The sequence below is a fragment of the Dendrobates tinctorius genome, unplaced genomic scaffold (assembly GCF_039654945.1).
Source record: "Dendrobates tinctorius isolate UK_male_01 unplaced genomic scaffold, ASM3965494v1 ptg000223l, whole genome shotgun sequence".
In the NCBI taxonomy this organism is placed as follows: domain Eukaryota; kingdom Metazoa; phylum Chordata; class Amphibia; order Anura; family Dendrobatidae; genus Dendrobates; species Dendrobates tinctorius.
Genome location: NW_027361890.1, coordinates 28,166,679 through 28,192,503, shown reverse-complemented (window position 1 = coordinate 28,192,503; position 25,825 = coordinate 28,166,679). Strand labels below are relative to the sequence as shown.

The 25,825-nt window shown below is 44.7% G+C and overlaps 1 protein-coding gene across 2 annotated transcripts in view; it reads left to right on the top strand.

Annotated features, from left to right (window-relative positions):
• NCOA6 (nuclear receptor coactivator 6) overlaps positions 1-25,825 on the top strand; it is an 83,987-nt gene that overhangs the window by 7,509 nt on the left and 50,653 nt on the right. For both annotated transcript variants that reach the window (XM_073555417.1, XM_073555416.1), the window contains exons 7-9: positions 101-892; positions 2,824-2,970; positions 14,761-15,823. In XM_073555417.1, the coding sequence (XP_073411518.1) occupies positions 101-892; positions 2,824-2,970; positions 14,761-15,823 (2,002 nt within the window). The remainder of the gene's footprint in view (positions 1-100; positions 893-2,823; positions 2,971-14,760; positions 15,824-25,825) is intronic.

Below are 25,825 nucleotides of genomic sequence, written 5' to 3'. Positions count from 1 at the left end.
TTTTAAAGTAAACAATGTATTTTTTTTCCTCTAAGGATTGTGTTTTTTCTTACCAGTCAACGTCCCATTATTATGTGCTTATACATGTCTCTTTTATTAGATATTATGGATCCCTTTGTGCCTGGCTTAAATACACAGCCACAGAGTCACCCGTCCGGTTCCATGGCTGCCCAGATGCTCCCCATGCAGGGTGTTGTTGCTAATCGACCAGTCAATCCAGCCAACTTTCAACAGTTTCAGCAGCAGACTCGTCTGCCCCAACATCAGCAAGTAACCCAAGGCCTTCGTCCTTCTTTTGCAACCCCTGCACAAGTTCCTGTGCCTCCAGGCTGGAATCAGCTAGCATCAGTAGCTCTGCAACCTCCTCCAGCACAAGCAAGTATGGGGACAGTGGCCTCCAACCAACAGTGGAAGAAATCTAGTCTGGGTGGAGGTCCATTGCAGCAACAACAGCAATTTCCACCGAGGCCATCACTGTCCACAGGACAAACACCTTCTCACCCCCCACCTCCATACCCATTTGGCAGCCAGCAGGCATCACAAGTTCACTCTAATTTCCCTTCCATGGCCAATTCAAATCAGTTCAGCTCACCTCCAATGAAACCAATGCAGGGAGCACCGCCAAGGGTGCTCACTCCATTGCAGCAGCCTCATCTTTCCAAGTCTCCTGCCTCATCTCCTTCCTCCTTTCAGCAAAGCTCTCCTGCCTCATCCCCTACAGTGAACCAAACACAACAGCAAGTCATGGGACCACGGGCAGGACAGGGTGGCACATTGCCTCAGGGGTTTCAACCGCAGCCTGTAAGCTCTCCAGGGCGCATGATGCCACAGGGAAGCACAGCAGGAAACTTTATGATGCAGCAGACTCAGGGTCCACAAAATTTACACACAGGTACGTGATAACCTAATGGTGTATATATTTCTTAAAATGACTGATACAGCAGTTGAGAAACCTAATATTTGCCATTTAGAGAAGGGTAACTGTTCTGTGTAAAATTACTTATATTATTCTTTAGCAGTAGAGTAAGAATAAGTAGCCCTGACTTGGGTGAAGGGATGTGAAATGCGTTAGTTGTCCTGTAAGGCCTGTTTCACACATCATTTTTTTTGTGTCAGTTAAAATCCGCCAAAATGGCGGAAAGCGGATCCGTTGTTAGAGAGAGAGAGAGAGAGAGAATTTTTTTTGTGTCCAGCAGAAATGATTTTAGGGTTAAATTTCCGCCTGACTTCATTCCTCCGGGCATGCGCACTATAAAAATGCAGATCCTGCAGTACAAAAAGTGTTACATGGTCCGTCCAGGCATCTCGGTGGACGCAAAAAAACGGATCCAACGGATGGCCATCCGTCAAGATCCGCCGGTAATGCAAATCAATGGGGAAAAAAACAGATCGGCCCAAAAAAATGGCGGATCCGTTTTTTTGCAAAAACGGCGGATTTTGACTGATGGTCACAAAAAGGAAGTGTGAAACAGGCCTAAGAAAATGTATTGTGTTCTTAAGAATAGAGCAGGGTTGTACTCCTCCATTTTTTAAACATTAAAAAGGTCTTTAATAAACTACGCATTACCTGTCTGTTGAAGCTAATGCTGCTCTGGTGCCATGTCTTCTTTTTCCCATTTGGTCTCGTGTCACCTACCTTGGCATGACTGAAGTGATTGACTGATAAGGTAGATGAGATGTCACAGCTTCAACCCAGTGTACCAAGCATCTGGCAGCGCTGAAGCAGTAGTTCCTTATGCTTGGTGGTTTTTATTTATTTTTTTTTAAAAAGCACATGGGCCAATTAAGATGGAAAATGGGCAACCCCTTTATTAATAACCAATTTAAACTGTTAGGTACTCTACCAAATTCAATGTATTATACCAATGACCTCTCCTTTTTATTTTATTATGTTGCACATATTTAAAAAAAAAAAAAAAAGTTTTTACATTTATAATTTAAAAATTGCTAGCTAAAGTCATTTGTATATCATTTGAGCGGTGCACACATGGTGTGCAATTCTGACTTTCTGACGAGACGCCGCCAGCTCCCAGCATTACATTGTTTCACATCTCAGAAGTTATCTATCTGCCTTGAGCATGAAGAACTTGCTTAAAGCTGAGTGATCCTGTTCAGGGTTGTGGCAATGTTCCCAACCTGAATCTAACACTGCTCTGATCATGTTCTGAAAGCGATCAGAGCTGAGGGCAGTAAAACATTAATGGACACTTGAAGCGCTGCAGGGAGCACTGATACAGTACTTCTGCTGACTCTTCTCCTGAAGAGATGTCCTTGGTAGCCGTGCGTACAATATCAGTCCCTCTGCACTAACCAGGGGGATCTTGCAAATTAAAGTAAGCTCTAGCTGTTTGATGCAGAGGGAATGATGCATACGGCTGTTAAGTTCATTGCTGCAGAAGAATAGTCACCAGAAGGAAGTACTGCACTGGTGTTCCCTGCCTCTCGACAGTGCTTCAGGTGTCGTTGACTGCTCTGTTCACAGTGTGTTTTCACCGTTCAGAGCAAAGACCAGGGTGAAGATACTAATGAGCGCCAGGGACACTGCCCCAGCACCAGTGGGCTTCCTGTTCCCTCCGTATGCGCAGTAGAAGCATCCATAGTGCAGAGATACCTGTGAGAAGCCATTTCAGCAGCAAGATGAAATTGTGCTTCCATTGAATAATTGGTACATCAATGTTTTTTTTTTTTTAGCTACTGACTGATTTGAAAATCAGTATCTAAAACAAGTAATCACTATATAGCTACATTTTTTTTTTTATTTGTATGTAAAAGTTTCTTCTTACTAACACGTCCTCTTTAACTGTTCCTTTTTAATGTTTCAAGGAGTTCCAAAACGGCTTCCACCAGGTTTTCCAGCAGGACAAACAAATACAAATTTTCTACAAGGACAGACTCCGCCCAGTGCTGCTGGATCACCGGCCAACAGCGGAGGGGCGCAGCCCCAGGCAAACACTGCTGGGCAGGCAACTGGTATGTATCTTTCTGATTCCGCACTGAAAGGGACTCCACAAATAGATATAATGTAATTATATTCCAGCAATGGCTCCCGTCACCTTTTTGCTTCAAAATGCAATAAAAACTGAGAAATCTATAAAGAAATGTTCACTGGTGTGGCCCAAGATATCAGCCATGTCCTCTTCACCTTCTAGCGTTTGCAGCAGGAGCCTCCCCCTTGTCTGTCTACAGTAGGACAAAAAGATTGCTAAGCCCCATTCTATTAGGCAGTGTCCTCCCCAGAGCCTGAAAGAGGTCATTCACATAAAGTGATAAGATTATTTCTCAGCACCAACACAGCTGATTATGAGACACCGAGGGAGGACTGTTTTCAGCAGTCTATAACCTGTATGGCCATATTAATAGTTTAGATAGGTCAAATGTGGTGACAGATTCCCTTTAACCCCTTTCCGACATCAAATGTAAATGTACGCCAAAGGCGTGCTCCGGTTCTGATCCCGCACCTTTCCTGGCTTATATGAGCTGATCTATACTGCAGACATGGCCCACAACAGCCGCTGGTGGAATTGCGATCCACCCGTGGCTGTTAATCCATTAAATGCCGCTGTCAATTTCTGACAGCGGCATTTAACTTGCGCTTCCGGCAAGTGCGCCGGAAATTCCACCCATCGGTGACCCCGTCATGTGATCGCGGGATGACAACCAGAGGTCTCCAGCAGACCTCTGTGGTTGTCACTGCCGGATTGCTATGAGCGCCGCCCAGTTGTCAGCGCTCGGCAAGTGAGCATTTCTGTTACATACAGGCGATCTGATCATCGCCTATATGTAGCAGAGCCGATCGGATTATGGCAACTTCTAGTCTCCCATGGATACTATTGAAGCATGACAAAAGTATAAAAAAAAAAACAAAAAAAAATTCTCCTACTCCTCATTGGGGGACACAGACCGTGGGTGTCATGCTGCTTGACACTAAATAAACATAGAAAAAAGTTAGCTCCTCCCCTGCAGTATACACCCTCTCGCTGGCTGGGAATTCCCCAGTTCGGTGAAAAAGCAGTAGGAGCATTAAACGAATAACAATAATCATAGCCCTGTCAAAACCTAAAAATGCTACAGTGAGCCAATAGGCCAAACAGGGTGGGTGCTGTGTTCCCCATTGATTGGCTCGGAGAAAAGGATTTTCTCGTGAGTACACAAAAATCCCTATTTCTCCTACGCCTCATTGGGGGACACAGAGAGCGGGATGTCCTAAAGCAGTCCCTGGGTGGGGAGCATACAACTGCTAATACCCCATGTACCACTGGCTTAACACTGTGGTACTGCCGACTGCAGGATGCGTCTGCCAAGAGCTGCATCCGCAGGGGCCTGAGCATGAATTTGGTAATGTTTTGTTAAGGTATGCAGGCTGGACCAAGTCGCAGCCTTGCAGACAGGCCTGAGAATTAATTTGGTAATGTTTTGTAAAAGGTATGCAGGCTGGACTAAGTCACAGCGTTGAAGACCTGTTCTGCCGAGGCCTAGTGCCGAATGGCCCAAGAGGCGCCCACTGAGCGGATAGAATGCGCCTGAATCCCTGCTGGGACAGAGAAAAAAAGTCAAAATGCCAGAGTTACGTTTTTTTGGTCGCCGCAACAGTGCATTAAAATGCAATAACAGGCGATCAAAAAATTGTATCCACACCAAAATGGTATCATTAAAAATGTCAGCTTGGCACCCAAAAAATAAGCCTTCACCCAACCCGAGATCATGAAAAATAGAGATGCTATAGGTATCGGAATATGGTGCTTTGTTTTTAAAAAAAAAAAAAAAACTTTGGAATTTTTTTTTCACCACTTAAATCATAAAGAACCCAGACATGTTTGGTGTCTATGAACTCATAATGACCTGTAAAATCAAAATGGCAGGTCAGTTTTAGCATTGTGAACATGGTAAAAAAAAAAAAACTGTTGGATTTCACTTTTTTTTTTTTTTTTTTTTTTGCAATTTCACCACTCTTGGAATTTTTTTTTCCCGTCTTCCAGTACATGATGTTTAAAAACCAATGGTGTCATTCAAAAGTACAACTCATCCCACAAAAAAAAGCCCTCACATTGCCATTTTGACCGAAAATAAAAAAGCTATGGGAAGAAGGGGAGCAAAAAACGAAAATGCAAAAACAAAAATACCTCTGGGGGTTTTATGCATGGACTTATTTATTTGGACCGGACAACACGTTTAAAGCTCATTAGTCCCAACCTATTGCTTGACTTATGAGATCATAAATTTAGTATTGCAATCGCAGGTTCCAGTCCCCTAGAGCAGTGGTCCCCAACCTTTTTTGCACCAGGGACCGGTTTCAAGCAAGACCATTCTTCCATGGCCCGGCAGGGCGGGGATGGAGGTGTGGCAGGGGCGGGGCTTTGGTCATAAGGGGGCGGGGCTATGGACGCGGTTGTAGTGTAGCAGTGCATACTTATAATTAAATAACATTTATAATGTGACTCAACTCACCATAGGTTTTGAATGAGTGCTCCATCACCCCCATCCTTGCCTGCTCCATCACCCCATCCTTGCCTGCTCCATCACCCCATCACTCCCTTCTCCCCATCATTGCCATCTCTCCATCATTGCCTTCACCCCTTCACTGCCGTCTCTCCATCATTGCCTTCACCCCTTCACTGCCGTCTCTCCATCATTGCCTTCACCCCTTCACTCCCGTCTCTCCATCATTGCCTTCACCCCTTCACTGCCGTCTCTCCATCATTGCCTTCACCCTTCACTGCCATCTCTCCATCATTGCCTTCACCCCATCACTGCCGTCTCTCCATCATTGCCTTCACCCCATCAATGCCTTCTCTCCATCATCCCCATCATGGCCTTCTCCCATTACCCCATCATGGCCTTCTCCCATCACCCCAGGCATCATGGCCTTCTCTCCCCATCACGGTATTCTCCTCATGTCCCCATCTCCTCCAGGGCCAGGCTCCATCTACACAAACACAGACAAGCGCACGGACAGACAGACAGACACACACCACCTCTCTCCTCTCACCTGTCGCAGCATCGCCCGCGCTTCCTCGCTCTGACACAGCAGCGGAGCGCTCCCCTCTGTGTCAGTCAGAGACAGGAAGCGCGGGCGGCGGGCAGGAAGCTGGACGGGTCCTTGCAGCTCCGCTCCTGCTATTCCCTCTTGCAGGCAGCGGAGCTGCTTGATCGCTCCCTGGCCGCCGCTACACATGAGGGCAGTTTAAGAATTGCTGCCCGCCGCTCCAGCCCCCGCTACGCCACTGACCGTCCCTGGCTCCACTTGTGTCCGCGGACCGGCAAGGGCACTGCAGCGGCCCGGTGCTGGGCCGCGGACCGGCGGTTGGGGACCCCTGCCCTAGAGAGACTAATTAAAAGTTTTTAAATTATAAAAATATATTTATATACAAACAAAAATTAGCAGTTTAAAAGTAAAACGTTATATTTTATTCCAAGCATGTCTACATAACATTTCAACTCTGGCAATGAGTCTATTTCAAGTGCTTTCTTTGTTTTTGTTTTGTTTTCTTACCTTCAGTGAATCTTTTATTTATCACTTGAAAAATGTTACTTGCCAAAGCTGAAACGTTGTGTACATGGGCAGGTAAACACTACCAGATTGCCGCCTGCTTAAGGCTGCGTTCACACGTCATGTTTTTTTTTTTTTTGCGTTTTCGCGGCGGTTTTTAACACACGATTTTTGCCGAGAAGACGCAAAAAAACAGCATCCCATGCAATCCTATGGGATTCCGCAGCATGCTCATTATTTTGCGGAATTGCGGCAATTCCACCCACATAGGAATGCATTGTTCTCCTTACTTTCCGCATGTGGCTGTGCCCACCATGCGAAAAGTAAGCAGAACACTTGCGGATGGTATCCACGGTCCGGAGGAGAGGAGACTGTCCTCCGGGCTCTGTGTACCATATCCCTCTAAAAAAATAGAATTATAATAAAAAATCAGGTTAGGCCGGTTTCACATTAGCGCATTTTCAGCGCGCGCACGGCCGGGGGTAGCTCCGCCCCCGAGCCGGCTCTCTGCCCGGCGTGCCCGCCCCTTGCTTGTAGCACCGCCTACTAGCGGACAGCGGCGCCTGCGATCGGCGCACCCTATCTTTAGCATAGGGTGCGCAGATCGTGCGCAGGCCGTGCGCTAGTTGCGCTTTGACCTGTGCTGCGCACTTTTGACGGTGCGCCGTGCGCGCCAAAATCCGAAAAGTTTGATTTTGGCGCGCACGGCGCACCGTCAAAAGTGCGCAGCACAGGTCAAAGCGCAATTAGCGCACGGCCTGCGCACGATCTGCGCACCCTATGCTAAAGATAGGGTGCGCTGATCGCAGGCGCCGCTGTCCGCTAGTAGGCGGCGCTACAAGCAAGGGGCGGGCACGCCGGGCAGAGAGCCGTCTCGGGGGCGGAGCTACCCCCGGCCGTGCGCGCGCTGAAAATGCGCTAATGTGAAACCGGCCTTATATTCACCTTCCGACGGCCGGCGCTGCGTCCCCAGGCTTCAGCGATACACGCGGCAGCTCCCGTTCCCAGTGATGCATTGCGATGACCTTTGCTGACGTCGCGTCTCGCGATGTTGGAGCGGTCTCGTGAGACCGCGACGTCATCGAAGGTCATTGCCGCAATGCATCACTGGGAACAGGACCTGCCGGAGCATTGCAGAGGCCTGGGAGCGCTGTGCGGGATATCGGAAGGTGAATATAACCCGATTTTTAATTTTTTTTAAATTATTTTTAACATTAGATCTTTTTACTACTGATGCTGCATAGGCAGCCTCAATAGTAAAAAGTTGGTCACACTTGTCAAACACTGTTTGACGAGTGTGACCAACCTGTCAGTCAGTTCTCCAAGCGATGCTACAGATCGCCTGGAAAACGCTAGCATTCTGCAGGCTAATTACGCTTGCAAATCGCTAGTTTTTCCGCGGGAATTTAAAATGAGATTTCCCCCCCCCCCCCCCCCGCGGAATGGAATTCTGGAATTCCCACGGTAACTTCCGCAATGTGTGAACGTAGCCTAATGGAATAATAAAATATACTATAAAGTGAATACAGAAACAAAAGGTAAAAATTAAAATGCCAGAATTACTGCTTTTTGGTTGACCGGTTTCCGCAATAAAAACTAATCAAAACTTTGTGTGCTCAAATGTCAATTCACAAAGAACAAGCCCTCAAATGGCTCCATCGTCGGAGGAATAAAACGGGTATTCTTCTCAGAAAATGGCGACACAAACCAATTTTTTTTTTTTTTTTTTGCAACTAAAATTTTCTCTGCATAAGGAACTGTACAGTGCCTTGCGAAAGTATTCAGCCCCCTGGAACTTTTCAACCTTTTACCACATATCATGCTTCAAACATAAAGATACCAAATGTAAATTTTTGGTGAAGAATCAACAACAAGTAGAACACAATTGTGAAGTTGAACGAAATTTATTGGTTATTTTACTGTATATTTTTTTGGAATTTCAAAAACTGAAAAGTGGGGCGTGCAATATTATTGAGCCCTTTTACTTTCAGTGCAGCAAACTCACTCCAGAAGTTGATTGTGTATCTCTGAATGATCCAATGTTGTCCTAAATGAATACTGATGATAAATATAATCCACCTGTCTGTAGTCAAGTCTCTGTGTAAATGCACCTGCTCTGTGATAGTCTCAGGGTTCTGTTTGAAGCACAGAGAGCATCATGAAGACCAAGGAACACAACAGGCAGGTCCGTGATACTGTTATGGAGAAGTCTAAAGCCAGATTTGGATACAAAATGATTTTCAAAACTTTAAACATCCCAAGGAGCACTGTGCAAGCGATCATATTGAAAAGGAAGGAGTATCATACCACTGCAAATCTACCAAGACCCGTCCGTCCCTCTATACTTTCATCTCAAACAAGGAGAACACTGATCATGATCACTCTGGATGAACTGCAGAGATCTACAGCTGAGGTGGGACACTTTGTCCATAGGACAACAATCAGTCATACACTGCACAAATCTGGCCTTTATGGAAGAGTGGCAAGAAGAAAGCCATTTCTCAAAGATATCCATAAAAAGTGTCGTCTAAAATTTGCAACAAGCCACCTTGGAGACACACCAAACGTGGAAGAAGGTGCTCTGGTCAAACCAGGGGAAGAGTCCTGAGGAGATCACTTGCATATTCCCAGTGCCTTCTGGGATAAGTGAAGAGTCTCCGCGAGCTCAACGATCAATTGGATTTTGGCCGTTGCAGCTGAAAAGAGGAAATCTGTAAACCGCGTGCCATTTGGCTCATTTTTCATCGCATTGAAATCTCTTTGACAATATGGAAGAGACCAGGAGCCATTTGGTGAGCTGCATTTCTTGCTACATGTTCACAGGCTTACCAGTGGAAAAGCCAAACTTCACATGCCACAAATGCAAGCTGGTGTCCCTGTTGGAGGAAAAGTTGCAAAATCTCAGAGAGGTTAGCTACATTGAAGATCATTAAGGAAGGTGAAGAGTTCTTAGACAGAGCAGAATTATCTCTTCATGTTACAGAAAGAGAAGAAATTCGAAGTGCACCTGAAGAAACAGAGGAATGGAAACATGTGACCCAGAGAACCAGGAGGATTGGGAGGCAGTCAGCGCCCATACTGCTAAGGAACCAGTACCAGGCTCTTACACAGGAGAACGATGAAGAAATAAATCAGGATAAGACTTTGCCCACAAACGGCAACCTTGTACGCCTTCAGAATCTTCCTGGATGGAGAAAGAAAAATGTTGTGAAGAAGAAACTGAGAGTGGTGGTCATGGGGGATTCCCTGTTGAGAGGAACTGAGGCCGCTATCGGCAGACCGGATATAACTTAAAGAGAAATGTGCTGTCTTCCAGGTGCGAAAATTAAAGATGTGTCTGACCGGCTATCGGGACTCTTCAGACCTACAGATGACTACCCATTCCTGCTTATACATGTGGGGACAAATGACACAGCAAGAAACGACCTGGAAACCATCTGCAGTGACTTTGAAAACTTAGGTAAGAAAGTGAAAGAACTGGGAGCGCAGGTGGTCTTCTCATCCATCCTCCCAGTGGATGGCCATGGAACAAGGAGGTGGAATAAGATTGTGCAGGTGAACAACTGGCTACGTTGATGGTGCCATGAGCAAGGATTTGTATTTCTGGATCACGGAGTATATTACCTATACGATGGACTACTTGCTAGAGATGGGGTGCACCTTACGAAGACTGGAAGACATGTATTTGGAAGTCGCCTTGCTACACTCATCAGGAGAGCTTTAAACTAGAACAACGTGGGAAGGGAAGCAAAAGGCCAGAAAAAGACATACACCTGACAAATGCTATTGAGAACTCTGCTATTAGAAGTGGAAAGGAAGAACAAAGACAAAAGAATCTAAACAATAAAAATATTGGAGAAAGAGAAACCAATAACAAACTAAAATGTTTCTATACTAATGCACAAAGCATGGGCAACAAACAAGGAGAATTGGAACTACTAACGCAGGAAAAGAAATATGTCATTGGAATCACTGAAACTTGGTGGGACAATACATATGATTGGAATACAAGGCTAGAAGATACAACTTATTTGCTAGAAACAACAGACTTGATAAACGAGGAGGCGGTGTCGTATTGTATGTTAGAAACGCGTATATCTGCACAGAGTTTGAAGCTTCAGAGACTGGGAGTTCTGTGGAAACTGGGTAAGAATACAAGGACAGAAAAATGGAAAGGACACCATTGTAGGCATTTACTACAGACCGCCTGTGCAAGCTGAAGATATGGATGAACTCTTTATGCATCAAATGGCCAAGTTCTCCAAAAAATATGACATAGTTGTCATGGGAGATTTCAACTATCCAGACATTTGTTGGGAATCTCTCTCAGGCAAAACTAACAGGTCAAGGAAATTCTTATCCTCTCTTGCTGACAACTTTATCTTCCAAAAGGTGGGGGAGAAAGCAAGGGGATCTGCTACCTTGGATCTAATCATTATAAACAGGGAGGAAATGGTAGAGGAGGTAAAAGTGGCTGGGACACTAGGAGGTAGCGACCATGCTATTTTAGAATTTTGGATAACTAGAGGAGGAAGACCTGAGAAGACTCAGACGTCAAGGTTATATTTCAGAAAGGCAGATTTTAAGGGATTCAGAAGGAGAATTGGAAAGATTCAATGGCTGGATATCATTAAGGACAAAAATGTCCAGGAAGGATGGGAAATCTTGAAAAAAGAAATTCTCAAAGCACAATTGTTAACAATTCCGAAAAGAGGGAAGAATAGGAAGCATTTAAGGAAACCAGGATGGATGAACACAGGACTTAAGCACATGCTAAAAAGAAAGAAATGTTTATAAAATGGAAAGAGGGAGGCATATCTAAAGAAGAATATAATCCTGTCTGCAGGGCACAAATCAGATTATCTAAAGCTGACAATGAATTGAGGCTTGCAAGAGACGTCAAAAGCAATAATAAAGGATTTTGGGGATATGTCAAAAGTAAAAGAAAAGTCAAGGATGCTATAGGATTTTTACAGGATGAAAATGATGAAATGGTAAGACAGGATGTTGAGAAGGCCGAACTTTTAAATTCCTATTTTGCATCTGTTTTCTCTCAGAAAGGAAATGTAACATCAACTGTTCTTCACTGTCCTATTAAGGGAATAGAAGAATCCAGGATATCTATAAACAGAAAGATAGTGAGGAAACACTTAGCTAACCTAAATGAGTTCAAGTCTCCAGGTCCAGATGAATTACACCCCAGAGTATTGAAGGAGATAGTAGAAGAAATTTTTGAACCCCCTCTCCATAATCATTGAAAATTCTTGGAGAACAGGAGAAGTCCCAGAAGACTGGAGAAGAGCAAATGTTGTTCCTATCTTCAAAAAAGAGGAAGAAGGTGGACCCAGGCAACTATAGGCCGGTGAGTCTGACTTCTCTACCAGGAAATATCTTTGAACAAATTATTAAACAACATGTATGTAAGTACCTGGATAAGAATGAAGTGATTAACCAGAGTCAGCATGGGTTTGTAACTAATAAGTCACGTCAGACTAACTTAATTTCCTTCTATGACGGAATCACTGATTGGGTGGATCAGGGAAATGCTGTAGATATACTATATCTTTACTTCAGCAAAGCATTTGACAAAGTATCTCACACCATCCTTATTGAAAAAATGGCTAAGTATGGAATGGACAGGGCAACTGTTAGGTGGATTCATAACTGGCTTAGTGATTGGACCCAAAGAGTGGTCGTAAATGGCTGCGCATCCAGTAGGAAGAATGTCTCAAGTGGGGTACCACAGGGTTCTGTGCTGGGCCCTGTGTTGTTCAATATCTTTATCAATGATTTAAATGAAGGAATTGAGGGTAAACTGATTAAATTTGCTGATGACACAAAGCTAGGAGAAATAGCTAATACTAGAGAAGAGAGAGGATTCAAAAAGATATAAATAAATTGGAGCAGTGGGCAGCAACTAACAGAATGGTTTTTAACAGGGAAAAATGCAAAGTACTACATCTGGGCAATAAAAATACATATACAGAATGGGAGGAATAGGGCTAAGCAACAGCACATGTGAAAAAGACTTGGGTATACTAATAGATCACAGACTGAATATGAGTCAACAGTGTGATGCAACAGGCAGCAAAAAGGGCAAATGCAATTCTAGGATGTATTAACAGAAGCATACAGTCTAGATCACGTGAAGTCATTATTGCCCTCTACTCCTCTTTGGTCAGACCTCATCTGGAATACTGTGTCCAGTTTTGGGCGCCACATTTTAAAAAAGACATCAACAAACTGGAGCAAGTTCAGAAAAGAGCGACCAGAATGGTGACCGGTCTGCAAACCCTGTCTTAGGAAAGGTTGCAGGATTTGGAAATGTTTAGCTTGCAAAAGAGAAGACTGAGAGGAGACTTAATAGCTGTCTACAAATATCTCAAGGGCTGTCACATTGTAGAAGGATCATCTTTATTATCATTTGCACAAGGAAAGACTAGAAGCAATGGGATGAAACTGAATGGGAGGAGACAGATTAGATATTAGAAAACTTTTTGACAGAGTGAATCAATGAGTGGAACAGGCTGCCACGAGAGGTGGTGAGTTCTCCTTCAATAGAAGTCTTCAAACAGAGGCTGGACAGACATCTGTCTGGGACGATTTAGCGAATCCTGCTTTGAGCAGGGAGTTGGACTAGATGGCCCAGGAGGTCCCTTCCAACTCTACGATTCTATGATTCTAAATAGAACTTTTTGGCAACAATGCCAAATGATATGTTTGGCGTAAAGGGAACTCCGCTCATCACCCTGAACACACCATCCCAACTGTCAAACAGGGTGGTGGCAGCATCATGGTTTGAGCCTGCTTCAGCAGGTACAGGGAAGATGGTTAAAATTGATGGGAAGATGGATGGAGCCAAATACAGGACCATTCTTGAAGAAAACCTGTTGGAGTCTGCAAAAGACATGAGACTGGGACGGAGATTTGTCTTCCAACAAGACAATGATCCCAAACATAAAGCAATATCTACAGTGGAATGGTTCACAAACATATCCAGGTGTTAGAATGGCCAAGTCAAAGTCCAGACCTGAATCCAATCGAGAATCTGTGGAAAGAGCTGAAAACTGCTGTTCACAAACGATCTCCATCAAACCTCACTGAGCTCGAGCTGTTTGCCAAGGAAGAATGGGCAAGAATTTCGTTCTCTCGATGTACAAAACTGATAGAGACATACTTCAAGCGACTTGCAGTTGTAATTGCAGCAAAAAGTGGCGCAACAAAGTATTAAGTTAAAGGGGCCGAATAATATTGCACACACCACTTTTCCACTTTCCACAAAAATTTAAAATAACCAATAAATTTCATTCAACTTCACAATTGTGTTCCACTTGTTGATTCTTCACCAAAAATTTACATTTGGTATCTTTGTTTTGAAGCATGATATGTGGGAAAAGGTTGAAAAGTTCCAGGGGGCCGAATGCTTTTGCAAGGCACTGCATAAACACAAAACTGAATTGCCAGAGTTGCCTTTTTTTTTTCACTATTTCACTGCACTTGTAATTTTTTTTTTCCAGCTTTTCTCTACATTATAGGACAAAATGATTGATCTCATTCAAATCTAAAGCTTGTTCCTCAAAAAACAAGCCCTTAAATGACTGTCGATGCTAAAATATTAATGCTGCTTGATGAAGGGGAGAGAAAAATTACAGCGCAAAAAACTCCCATATTTCCTTGGCCTTAATTGGAATCTGTCACCTAATTTTGGCAGGCAGTTTAAATGAGGTCGGTCTGGTTCGATGGGCGGTGTTTGCGATCTTTGCCACTTCCCCATCCTTGGCAGCCGTCCGCAGTTTTTTCATGAATAGGTGTAGGTGTCCGCCATTTTTCGCGCATGCGCTAAGCATTCTTGGCTTGCGCACACGCAGAATGCTTTGCCCAACTGCGGACAAAGACGAAAAGCCTGACTGCGCATGCGCCGGTTAACTAGGCCCCGGAACATAGCAAAATACTTCCGGGGCTTAGTTAACCGGCGCATGCACAGTCAGGCTTTTCGACTTTGCCCGCAGTTGGGCAAAGCATACTGCGCGTGCGCAAGTCAAGAATACTTAGCGCACGCGCGAAAAATGGCGGACACCTACTCCTGAAAAAACTGCGGACGGCAGCCAAGGATGGGGAGGCGGCAAAGATCGCAAACGCCGCCCATCGGACCGGACCGACCTCATTTAAATTGCCCGCCAAAAGTAGGTGACAGATTCCCTCTAAGTTGTTAAATTGGATATGCATATTGGATTCGTGTCTGATTGTAATCACTGTTTTTTGTCATTTTGTAGGTGGTCAAACAAATGGAGCTTCCCACAGTCAGATGCAAGGAGGTGGTCCTAATCTGATGCAGACCAGTCTCATAGGACTTCATAACAACCTGAATGCTCAGCAGACAAGTGGAGGTGGGGTGAACCAAGTGAATATTGGTGGTCTGCATGGCCAACCCCAGCAAGGAGCTCAATCTCAGATTCTTGGCATGCACCAGCAGATAATATCCTCCCAAGGCCAGTTGGTGAACCTTCAAGGACAAGCTCCTTTGAATACACAGGGACAGCTGGTACTTTCAAGAAATCAACTTATGTCACAGGGACAGATGTTGGGCACAGCTCAAAGTTTGGGTCAAGCGACTCAGAGAATGACACCTCCTAAGCAAATGATTCCCCCTCACAGTCAGATGCTGGTGTCCCAAGGTCAAACTTTAATGCAGCAGAATTCTGTTATGGAGCAAATTATGCAGGGCAATAAACAGGGATTTAGTAACCAAAACCCAGGAGGTGTGATGGCGGGACCTAGCCAGATAGTAAGGGGACAAACCCCTGGTCTGGCCAACAAAATGTTACAGTTCCCAGGGCAGACTGTTTCCCAACAGGGCACAGCAGGTGGTAATCCTTCACAGGGAGGTAATATGCAGGGTCAGGTCATCCGACAAATTGGACCTGGCCAGCATCTTCAACAAGCCCATGCTGATGCCACAGCTCAATCTGCCAGTGATTTGGGTGCTATGTTAAATGACATTTCAATGCAACAACAAGGAAACATGGCACAACACCAGCAGCACTTGCAGAATATGCCAGGGAGTGGTGGCCCTGGACAACACTTTCCAGGCCATGGTTTACCTTTCGCTTTTGGTCAAGGGGGCAATGGAAATCCGCTTTCCTGTGGTCAAAACCCAGCTTTCGCCATCAATAAAGATGTCACACTGACCAGCCCTCTCCTGGTGAACCTGCTCCAGAGTGACATATCAGCTGGACACTTTGGTATGAACAACAAACAGAATAGTAATGCTTCTAAACCTAAAAAGAAGAAGCCACCAAGGAAGAAGAAGAACCAGCAAGGGGAGGAACATATGAGGTAGGTAGAAAATGAGAAGGGGGACCATTTTTCATGTCAACGTGAACCATAAGTGTATACTTATTTTCTTAAATAGAACCTGTCAGCAGGATTGTGCAAGTAGCCTACAGTGTCAGGTTGGTGCCGTTATACTGATTACAATGATACCTCGGTTGATGAAATCTGTCTTGTGGTTATTGTTTAATCTTTATTTTTAGTCTTGAGTTAATGATATGTTCGTGCGCCGATTAAAAGAAACAACCACAAGACGGATTTCATCAACCGAGGTATCAGTATAACGGCGCCGAACTGACACTGTGTGTAGGTTACTGTACACAGTCCTGCTGACAGGTTCCCTTCAAGTATGCAAAGATGACTGTTGAGAAAATCACAAACACACCATTTATGTGGGTTCACAAGTCATTTGCAACCAAGGACACATCTGACATGAGGCGAGTTTAACTATATTTACCTTGATGTGTGCTGTCAGATGCAGCCTCGCTTTCTTAACTTATGAACAGGCCCTACATCAAATTTAAATGGGTTTTCTGTGCGTTTGAAAAATCTGCTCAATGGTGTGAAATGATGTCCCTCAACTTAAGCAATGCCTTGCTGGCCACTATTCATACAGTAAATCAGGGGTGGGGAATCTTTTTTTTTTCTGCCAAGGGCCATTTGGATATTTATACCATCCTTCGGGGGCCGTACAAACTCCGCCCACAAAGTACATCCTGACTTTGGCACTGCTTTCTTGACTTAATCTTTCATTGCATGCCTTTCAATGTTCAATAGTGAACACTGCGTGTATGTGCTAACAGAGCAAAAAGAAATTAATGAGCTTGTGGCAATCAAAATACAGCTTCCTGCCCAAGAATGTGGTCCCTGAGAATCTGCTCGGGGGCCTGATAAAAGGTCATCGAGGGCCGTAAATGGCCCTGGGGCCTGAGGTTCCCCACCCCTGCAGTAAATGATGCACATGTGATTACTGAGGCCAGTAAATCTATGTCTTTATTTTATGCCATTCTCTACCCTGTTTTCTAAAATCATGGAAAACCCCTTTTAGGGTCTGTCCACATGTTGCGTTTAGGTTTTTGTTGCATTTTTTGGCACAATTTTGTAACAAAACCTGAAAGATTTCCTTGTCCCAGCAAAGTGAATGAGAATCCTGCTGTCTCATGCACATGTTGCAGAATTAAGTCTGTAGTATGTGAATTGTTTCATCATTTTTGCTGCAGATTTCACCAATACTAATAAATGGGAAAAAGCATGTATTTTATATTGCGTTTTTGCTGCCAACCCATCAGTTTGCAGCAGATTTTTCTGGTGCAAATACTGAACGTCTGCACATATCTTTAAAGGGATTCTGTCTCCAGGTTAATGCTACCCCATGTGAGACCAACATAATTTAGGATAGAGACCCTGATTCCAACGATGTATCCTTTTACTTTGATAAAATTGTTGTATCTGCTGTAGATATGTATAACCCCTGCGCATACCACTGATTGGCAGCTTTCTGATTATGTACAGAATACACATATGTACACAGAAACCGGCCAATCAGTGGCGGGAATGGGGTTATACAGATCTTATGAATATGAAGGACTGCATGACAGCAGGTTTATTGGTCCAGTGATAAAAAAACGCTGTTTTATCGGGATATTAACAAAACTACAGCAAGTAACCCAGTAAGTGATACATTGCTGGAATCAGGGTCTTTCTGTAGTCACCTTCCACGACAGCTACATCGGAGGAGGATGTTTACCCCGCCCTAATAGGGGACAGGAACAGGAAGAGGTTAAATATCCCTCCCCTTCCTGCAACCACCAGTGTTTTCCTGTCCCCTATGGGGCATGAAGAGGTCTACGATGGTGCTGCCGTGGCCGGCGATCGAGAGCACCCCATGCCCAGTATCAGCTGGGATACCTGTCAGATGCCGGGCAGCCGAGGTCGGGGGCCTTGCTTTCCTCCTCCGATGGCTGCTCCCGTCTCCGCCTGCATGGTGGGACTCGGGACTCTCCCGCCTCTCCTGCGCCTCCTTTGGGGGTAAAGCGAAGCGGTGATGTGCACGCCGGGGTCCTCCAGATAGCTCCCCAGCTTCCTCCTCCTCCGTGCTGCCGGATCCCGGGGGTTCACGCTGGCCGGGGGTGGCGTTCCTCCACTTCGGGCGTTACTGGGCTTTCCACTTGGGCGCGCGTCACTTCCGGTCAGTCCCTATGTGTTCCACGGTGGAGCGCGCGCCGGGGGGCGTGTTACTCCTGGGACCGGCGGTCACATTCTGGGGCGTCCTCAGGTGGTTCCCCCCCATTGGGGGGAGGAGGAGGTGCACAAACAACGCTGGACCCTCGATCTTTCAAGGTCTGGGTGAGGAGATCACCAGGTAAGACCTGTCTGACACTGACTGTAGACGGCATGGACGGTGACAAGCCCTCTCTCTCTGCGTCTGCAGAGCCCAGCATACCCCCTCCTACTGTAAGTAGCAGGCGTCGGCCCTGGCTATCCAGCATTATTTACTAAAATGGCGTAGCATACCTCTCTTTCTAATATGGGGAGAAAAGGTCTCTGACCCTATGAGAACCAGCCACAAGTGTAAAATGAGTGCTGCCAGACTCCCTCGACATATGGGGAAAACTCTGCCCGTCCTGTACAGAGAGCTCCTTCGCGCTGAGCAGCCCTCTCTCCTGGATAGCATCAAATCCCTCATAATACAGGAGGTTCACTCCTCCATGGCTCCCTTCTCCCAGACTGCCTCCCTCTAGGAGGAGGAAGAAAGCTCTGATAGAATCAGACTCAGACGAAATTCAGTCCTCGGATTCAGAGGACGCTCGGGAGATTGAGGGTTCCTCTTCCACGTCCACCCCTAAAACCAGGGAACAAGAAATATCACTTGGTTCCGGGAATGTGGGTGAGCTAATCAGTATGGTTAAGAGCACCATACAGGTGGAGGAGGGAGATGTTGGGCTGAAGCCCAAAGGAGGTGTCCTGTACACGAGAACGTACAGAATCTGATCCTCCATAAAAGGAGGCCTCCATATATAAAAATGAGGGCTCCTCCCAGCTCAAAGATCCAATGGATCGAGGAAAAATTTATATATTTGAGAGCTTATCAAGGAAGTCCTGGGACACCTCTACAAATCTGCTAGAAAGCTAATATGGCTTTCACATGCCCTGTCTCTGTGATTACGCACAGACTCAGGACACCATAGGTGGATACCTGACGCCCTACCAGTACTATAATTCACAATCATGACCCCAATAGGAGACAACAACAATGTATATTGCAAAAATAGTGCTTTATTGAAAAATTCATAAAAAATTGGTAAATAAGAGTGACTGACTCAAAATATACAAAAATCAGGGACATATTACCATAGAATACCAAAAAATGCAATGCTGCTATAAATATATGCGCATGCCAATCAATGAATGTAATTGTCTCAAAGTTAATATACCACACATGTAAGATGTAAAAATCAGCACAAAAAGTTTGGTTTATGTAAGGCTGGTTTCACATTAGCGCTTTTTAAGCGCACGCACGGCCGGGGGTAGCTCCGCCCCGAGCCGGCTCTCTGCCCGGAGTGCCCGCCCCTTGCTTGTAGCGCCGCCTCCTATCGCACAGCGGCGCCTGCGATCGGCGCACCCTATCTTTAGTATAGGGTGCGCAGATCGTGCGCAGGCCGTGCGCTAGTTGCGCTTTGACCTGCGCTGCGCACTTTTGACGGTGCGCAGTGCGCGTCAAAATCAAACTTTTCGGATTTTGGCGCGCACGGCGCACCGTCAAAAGTGCGCAGCGCAGGTCAAAGCGCAACTAGCGCACGGCCTGCGCACGATCTGCGCACCCTATGCTAAAGATAGGTTGCGCCGATCGCAGGCGCCGCTGTGCGCTAGGAGGCGGCGCTACAAGCAAGGGGCGGGCACACCGGGCAGAGAGCCGGCTCGGGGGCGGAGCTACCCCCGGCCGTGCGTGCGCTTAAAAAGCGCTAATGTGAAACCAGCCTAACAAATGCCCACCATATAAAGTGCACAAGCGCTTATAATATAAATCGTGGTAACACCTAGACCTAACGCTAATGAACCTGTAATGGAGACATAGTACAAAAGATACTATGAGACCCAAATGACAACTAAGTTGCAGAGGGCAAAATACCAATTCCTTAAATTAAAGTACAAACTGCACCAGTGCAGTCTCTACACAAAAATGGAATAGTGTAGCAAATAACCAAGTGTGGCATGCATATAGAAACAACAAACGGCATGTACCTGCAATTGCACAATGGAGTCCTGGCGTCCCTGCTGCCCCGACGCGCGTTTCGCAATCTTTCGGGAGACGTGTCAGAGCAGGGGGCACGTCAGGTTTAAATATACCATAGGCGCGTTCTAATTGGACACCGCACTCTGATGAACACATCACGTCTGCCAATGAAAATACATGGCCACGTGAATCAATCTGCTTCCGCAACCGGAAGTGACCTATGGTACTACAGAGGATGTGACATAGAACACTATCTCACTCAGAGTGTATCGATACCAGTCTTCTTGCATAGCGGGGCAGACCGGATGTGACATAGAATGCAGTGGTCATAACATACACCAGCGGATATGACATGCAGTACTCATTCAACTAGCTAAACGGCATTACCATTATCCTATCAAAACATGACATAAATCGTCCGATATGATAGAAATAATCCAAAATAACGCAACACGCTATTTCAATATGTGCAATGTTATAAAATACACAGAAGCAAATTCAATATATCATGTAATAACAGGGCGCGTGCGCCAACTTAACTATAATACTAAACCATTTCAATATGCATAATATTATAATGCAAGTAGATGGAATATATAGAAGCTGATTTAAACTGCCATGTAGTGAAACGGCGCATGCTCCAGCTAAACAGAACCATATTGCTAAAGGAGAGTAAATATTGCGGTCACGTGAATAAGAATGGTACGGCATAAAATGACGTAACCATATATCACACTAAAGACAGCACATATCACTCCTAATGGTTCCGCAGCCGGCTAATGCGCACCACAAACAAAGGCCAAAAAAAAAAATCAGCATAGAAAATATGTTCATACTGAATAATAGTCATACCAAAAATTATAAGACTATATACAATTCTTATATAATTTTTATCCCACATAACACTCAACCCAAAGACAGCATTATATGTGATATGTCAACATGAAATATGGCCGGATTTTTCTTTGGTCCGGGAATTTTATGACATCGCATGAATATATTGAGGATGGATTTTCGAAAATTCAAGCTTCTATGTAAATCCAGATGAACACAGGAACCAAAATCCACAGCCGCAAAATGGTCATATTAATTACAAAGGAAGTTCCCAAACCTAATATGAAAACTGAAAAAGACAGACAAAGTTAAAAAAAATGTCCCAAACATAAAAACTTGTTAAAATCCTAAGCCAACAAACCCCCCACTCTAATTACTGGAGTGCTCAATTTAACATCATTTTATAGGAGTTGTTACTAACGTTAATATAGAAACTCTGAAAAGACCCCTTAACAAATGACCAGTACAGACTATATTAAAGTGGCTACAGAAAGGCCCCAAACCCAAAACTTTCATTTAATCCCTGAGGTGCAAGGGCACCCAATCTATAAATCCACTGACACTCCTTTTTGGCCAATCTCCTATTCATATCACCACCCCTAATCCCAAATTCCACTATACCAATTCCCCTAACAACAAGAAGATGTGGATTGCAATGGTGAAACATCCTAAAATGACGAGGCAACGTCTTTAAGGAAGTAATGTCCTGTACAGTTCTGGCCTTCTCAATATCCAAACAATGCTCCCGAACCCTAATTTTGAGTTCTCTACTAGTTAATCCTATATAGATTTTCCTACAGGGGCATTCAGCAAAGTAGATTACTCCCTTACTAGAACAGGTGAGCTCTAATCTCGAAATTTCTAGAATTATCGAAATTATTAAAAGTATGACATTTTCTCATGTTGGCACAACCCTTGCATAAGCCACATTGGAAGAACCCCTTCTTACCATAAGTTCTTTGTTGATCTTTATTTCTTCTCTGTTCGCACGTACTATGTGTGAGAATATCACGAAGGTTGGGAGCCCGCCTTGCCACTATAGAGGGTTGAGATTGCAAGATCTTTTTCAAAGAATGATCCGTAAAGAGTATCTGCCAATGTTTTTGAATAATGGCCTTAAGATCATACCAATTGTTAGAAAATTCCGTGATGAATCTTACCTGATTTTTCTCCAAAGTACTTGGCTTGATTGATTTCATTCTTATGCAAAAGTTGATCACGGGATGTATACTTGGCTCGAATATATCCTTTATTGATACTCCTCCGGCTATAGCCTCTTTCTCTAAATCTCTCTTTCAACTCTTTGGACTGAATTTCAAAATGATGGTCATCAGAGCAGATCCTCTTGATTCGCAGGAACTGGCCAATTGGTATGCCATTAATCGTAGACTTGAGATGGGAAGAAGACGCATGTAGCAACGAATTTGTCGCAGTGGGTTTACGATAAACAGATGTACATAAATGTCCATCAGGTGATACTGCAATTGATAAATCGAGAAATTCAATATTTCTACCCGACTTATGACAAAACGATGTTTTGATTATTGTCATTAAGTCTTGTCATGAACTGCTCTAGATCTTCCACTGTTCCTTCCCAAATAAACATAATGTCATCTATAAATCTCACCCAGTTGTGGACATACTCCATGCCTGGAATTTCTCTTTCCTGGAAAATGGCCCATTCCCAAGCCCCCATAAAAAGGTTGGCATATGAGGGCACACATGCAGCCCCCATGGCCGTACCTTGTAGTTGAAGATAAACTTTCCCATTAAAGGTAAACGCATTATGGGTCAGGACGAATTCCAAAAGGGGTGATGATCAATTCAGAGATCTCTTTACTGAGATTACTAGATGATAAATACTGGGACACAGCTCTCAGACCATCCGTGTGTCTGATAGATGAGTACAACGCCTCAACATCAGCTGTAACCAAAAGCATATTTTCCAACAATTATACCCCTTCAAGGTGTCCTAGGGCTGCATTCATATCTTTTATGAAAGCAGGAAGTTCAGTTACAATTGGATGAAGAAAATACTCTATAATTTTACACACTACTTCACAAAGGCCTTCATTAGCAGCAACAATCGGTCTCCCGGGAGGATTTAAAGAATTCTTATGAACCTTTGGGATAAGGTAAAGGGTGGCCAACCTAGGGCAAGCTTTCTGATGTAATTCGAGTAACCGCTTCGGGATGACACCATTCTCAAAGGCGGCCGACAATATTTCTACCAATTCCTTCTGAAATTTAACTGAAGGATTAAAGGTGAGCAATTTGAAATCCATAGGATTTTGTAACAATTTGAATGCTTGTGCCTCATACATTTCATTGGGCCAAATAACAATATTGCCCCCTTTGTCGGCCATCTTGAAAACAACATCATCCCAAGCGGTCAATTCTCCAAGAGCTTCCCTTTCGGCCCAAGACAGATTGTAATATTTGTTCCCCCTATTTTTGTTCAATTTCTCAATATCACCCGACACCATCTTGGTAAATGTGTCTACAGCAGGAACTAATGACAGGGGTGGAATTTTCCTCCAGGAGAGATTCGAGTGTTTCAACTGCATCTCTTTCCTCAATGGTCAAATTATCATTAGAGTCATTACTCTTTTGGTGTAACTTCTTTAAAACCAATTTTCTAGAGCAGAGGTGAAGATCCTTTATCGCGGAAAATTTGTCTATAGAAGAAGGGGAAAACGTGAGCCCTTTTTGTAATACACTTATTTGTGGTTCAGTTAGGACATGTCGACAAATTGATTACCTTTACTGAGTCGGTTCTACGATTCCCTTCATTATAAAAGAACCTTCCTGAGGTTTTCTTTTTATAAAATTGTCGTGTCCTAGGTCCTCGTATGTCTTCATGATATGATTCTCCACCTTCACTCATAGATGACAATGACACAGACGAGGCACTCCTCGAAACATATTTTTGTGAAGATGCCTTACGAATTTGCCATCGGAATATTTTATTAGTTTCAAAATCATTCAAATCACGTTCATATTTTTTCTTTTTATCCTGACTAATAGTACCTTCCCATCTCTCCAGATCTTTATCTAGATTTTTAATCATCTCTTGGAAGCAATCAGCCTTCAACTCCTGCAACAGCTGTTTCTGTAGTAATTCAATTTCAATTTCCAATTTTTTGAGGGTGCCAGAATTTTTCTCAATAATAATATTGATGAATTCCATGGAGCAGTTATTTGCTGCTTTAATCCATCTAGCAATTAGATCCTCATCCTCCAGATCAAACGTTGGAAATGTATGAATTCTTAGCCCTCTAGGTACTATCTTCTGGGACACATAATTTTCCAACACGGTCCTAGTCCACCAAATCTTGGTCTTTCTATATAACGCATTCCTATATTTCTTAATGTTTTCTTGTTGCACATTATCAGTAGAAGTATAAGTCGATTGAGACCCTTTTTTAAAAATATCAGTTGCTTTAGCTTGCCAGGAACTTTCCTTGGCCTTAAAATCCATGTGACAGACTCGTACTGCAGAAAGCAACGAGGTTCCTAGCCGATGCTTCCGCTGGCGGTCGCTAACAACTTGGGACCAGGAAGACCAGCCTGTAATTCGCAGGTCTCGGGTAATTCTTTAATGCATCGGCTCTTCTAGGCTGAGCATGACTGCTCTCACCAGGTCCGGGTTGCCGCAAAAGCGGCCGTCCTTTCTAACTCCTCTAGAGGAGTGCCCTGGTTAAAATCCTAAGGGAGGCGACTTATCTCCAAATGGTGCGCCATCCCCTTCCAGGGCCACTATGGGTTCAAGCCTGTCTTGGACACCGCTTCGGACAAAAGCATCTCTTCCGAAACATAGAAATCCTAGGAGACGGGTTTTTCGTCCCTCCCGTGACCAAACCTCTGTCAACAGCTAATCTAAGCTGAATTTGCATGCCCTCATCAGATCACAGCCACTAAGCAGCTTGAGGCTGGGCCAGTACCAGCATGAGAGACTGGCTGAGATTCCCTGGTCCTGTTGATATACTCAGGAAGAGTATAGGGAGACAAGGGCAGGAACATCCTTGTCCCTAACCATCAACAGACCCCAGATAAGCAATGACGCCCGGCTGAGGGTCGTCTCTCGCTCTTTTTTACCCGCTGGCAGTCCATCTCCACAAATCAGTGGGTCCATCATACCATATGAGATGGACTAAAAAAAGAAAAAAAAAAATGGGTTTGAGAGTCCTTCCCCGTAATGCTTAGGGGTAACCTCCCTACAGCCTCCACTCCTTCAGGGCTCCTTACCAAAGATCTGCTCCGGTAGAACGCGAGGGTGCCAAAGCGGGAGAAGGACACGGCCATTATGCACGTCCCTTCCTGGTGAGGAAGCCATCAGAGAAGAACCGAATCATCATAAACCTGAAGCCATTAAACGAATCGGTCTGGTACAGGCAAGTCAAAATGGAGTCAATCAGGGGCAGTCCCGCTCATCGGACTGAGCTCGGTAATGGCAACGGTAGAGCTGAAGGGTGCATATTACCATGTGCCAATCCATCCGACCACGTATCTCTCTAAGATCATGGCGGAAGCAGTGATTTTCATCCGGCGCCAGGGGATAGGCATTATCCCATATCTGGACGACTTCCTCTTCTCTATACCATCTATCTCATGTCAGAAGATGGACGTAGGAAAGACCTGGGGATATTAAGATCCCTGGGTTGGATACCGAACCTGGTCTATCCCTCCACGAGAGGGAAGCTTCTGGGAGTTCTCTCTGACTCAAGGGGAAAGACATCCTTCCTACCTATGGTGTGTCAGGTCGACCTTGTCCACCAAGGACCTGGTTCAGGACTAGCGGGCACTGACCCTCAGAGTCAATGTATGCTCTAGGATCTCAGACCACATGCACCCAGGCGGTTTCTTGGGCTCAGGCCCACAAAGCCACATGCTTTTACATTCCAGGATCCGCCTGGCCTAGGCAGCTACAAATTCCATTG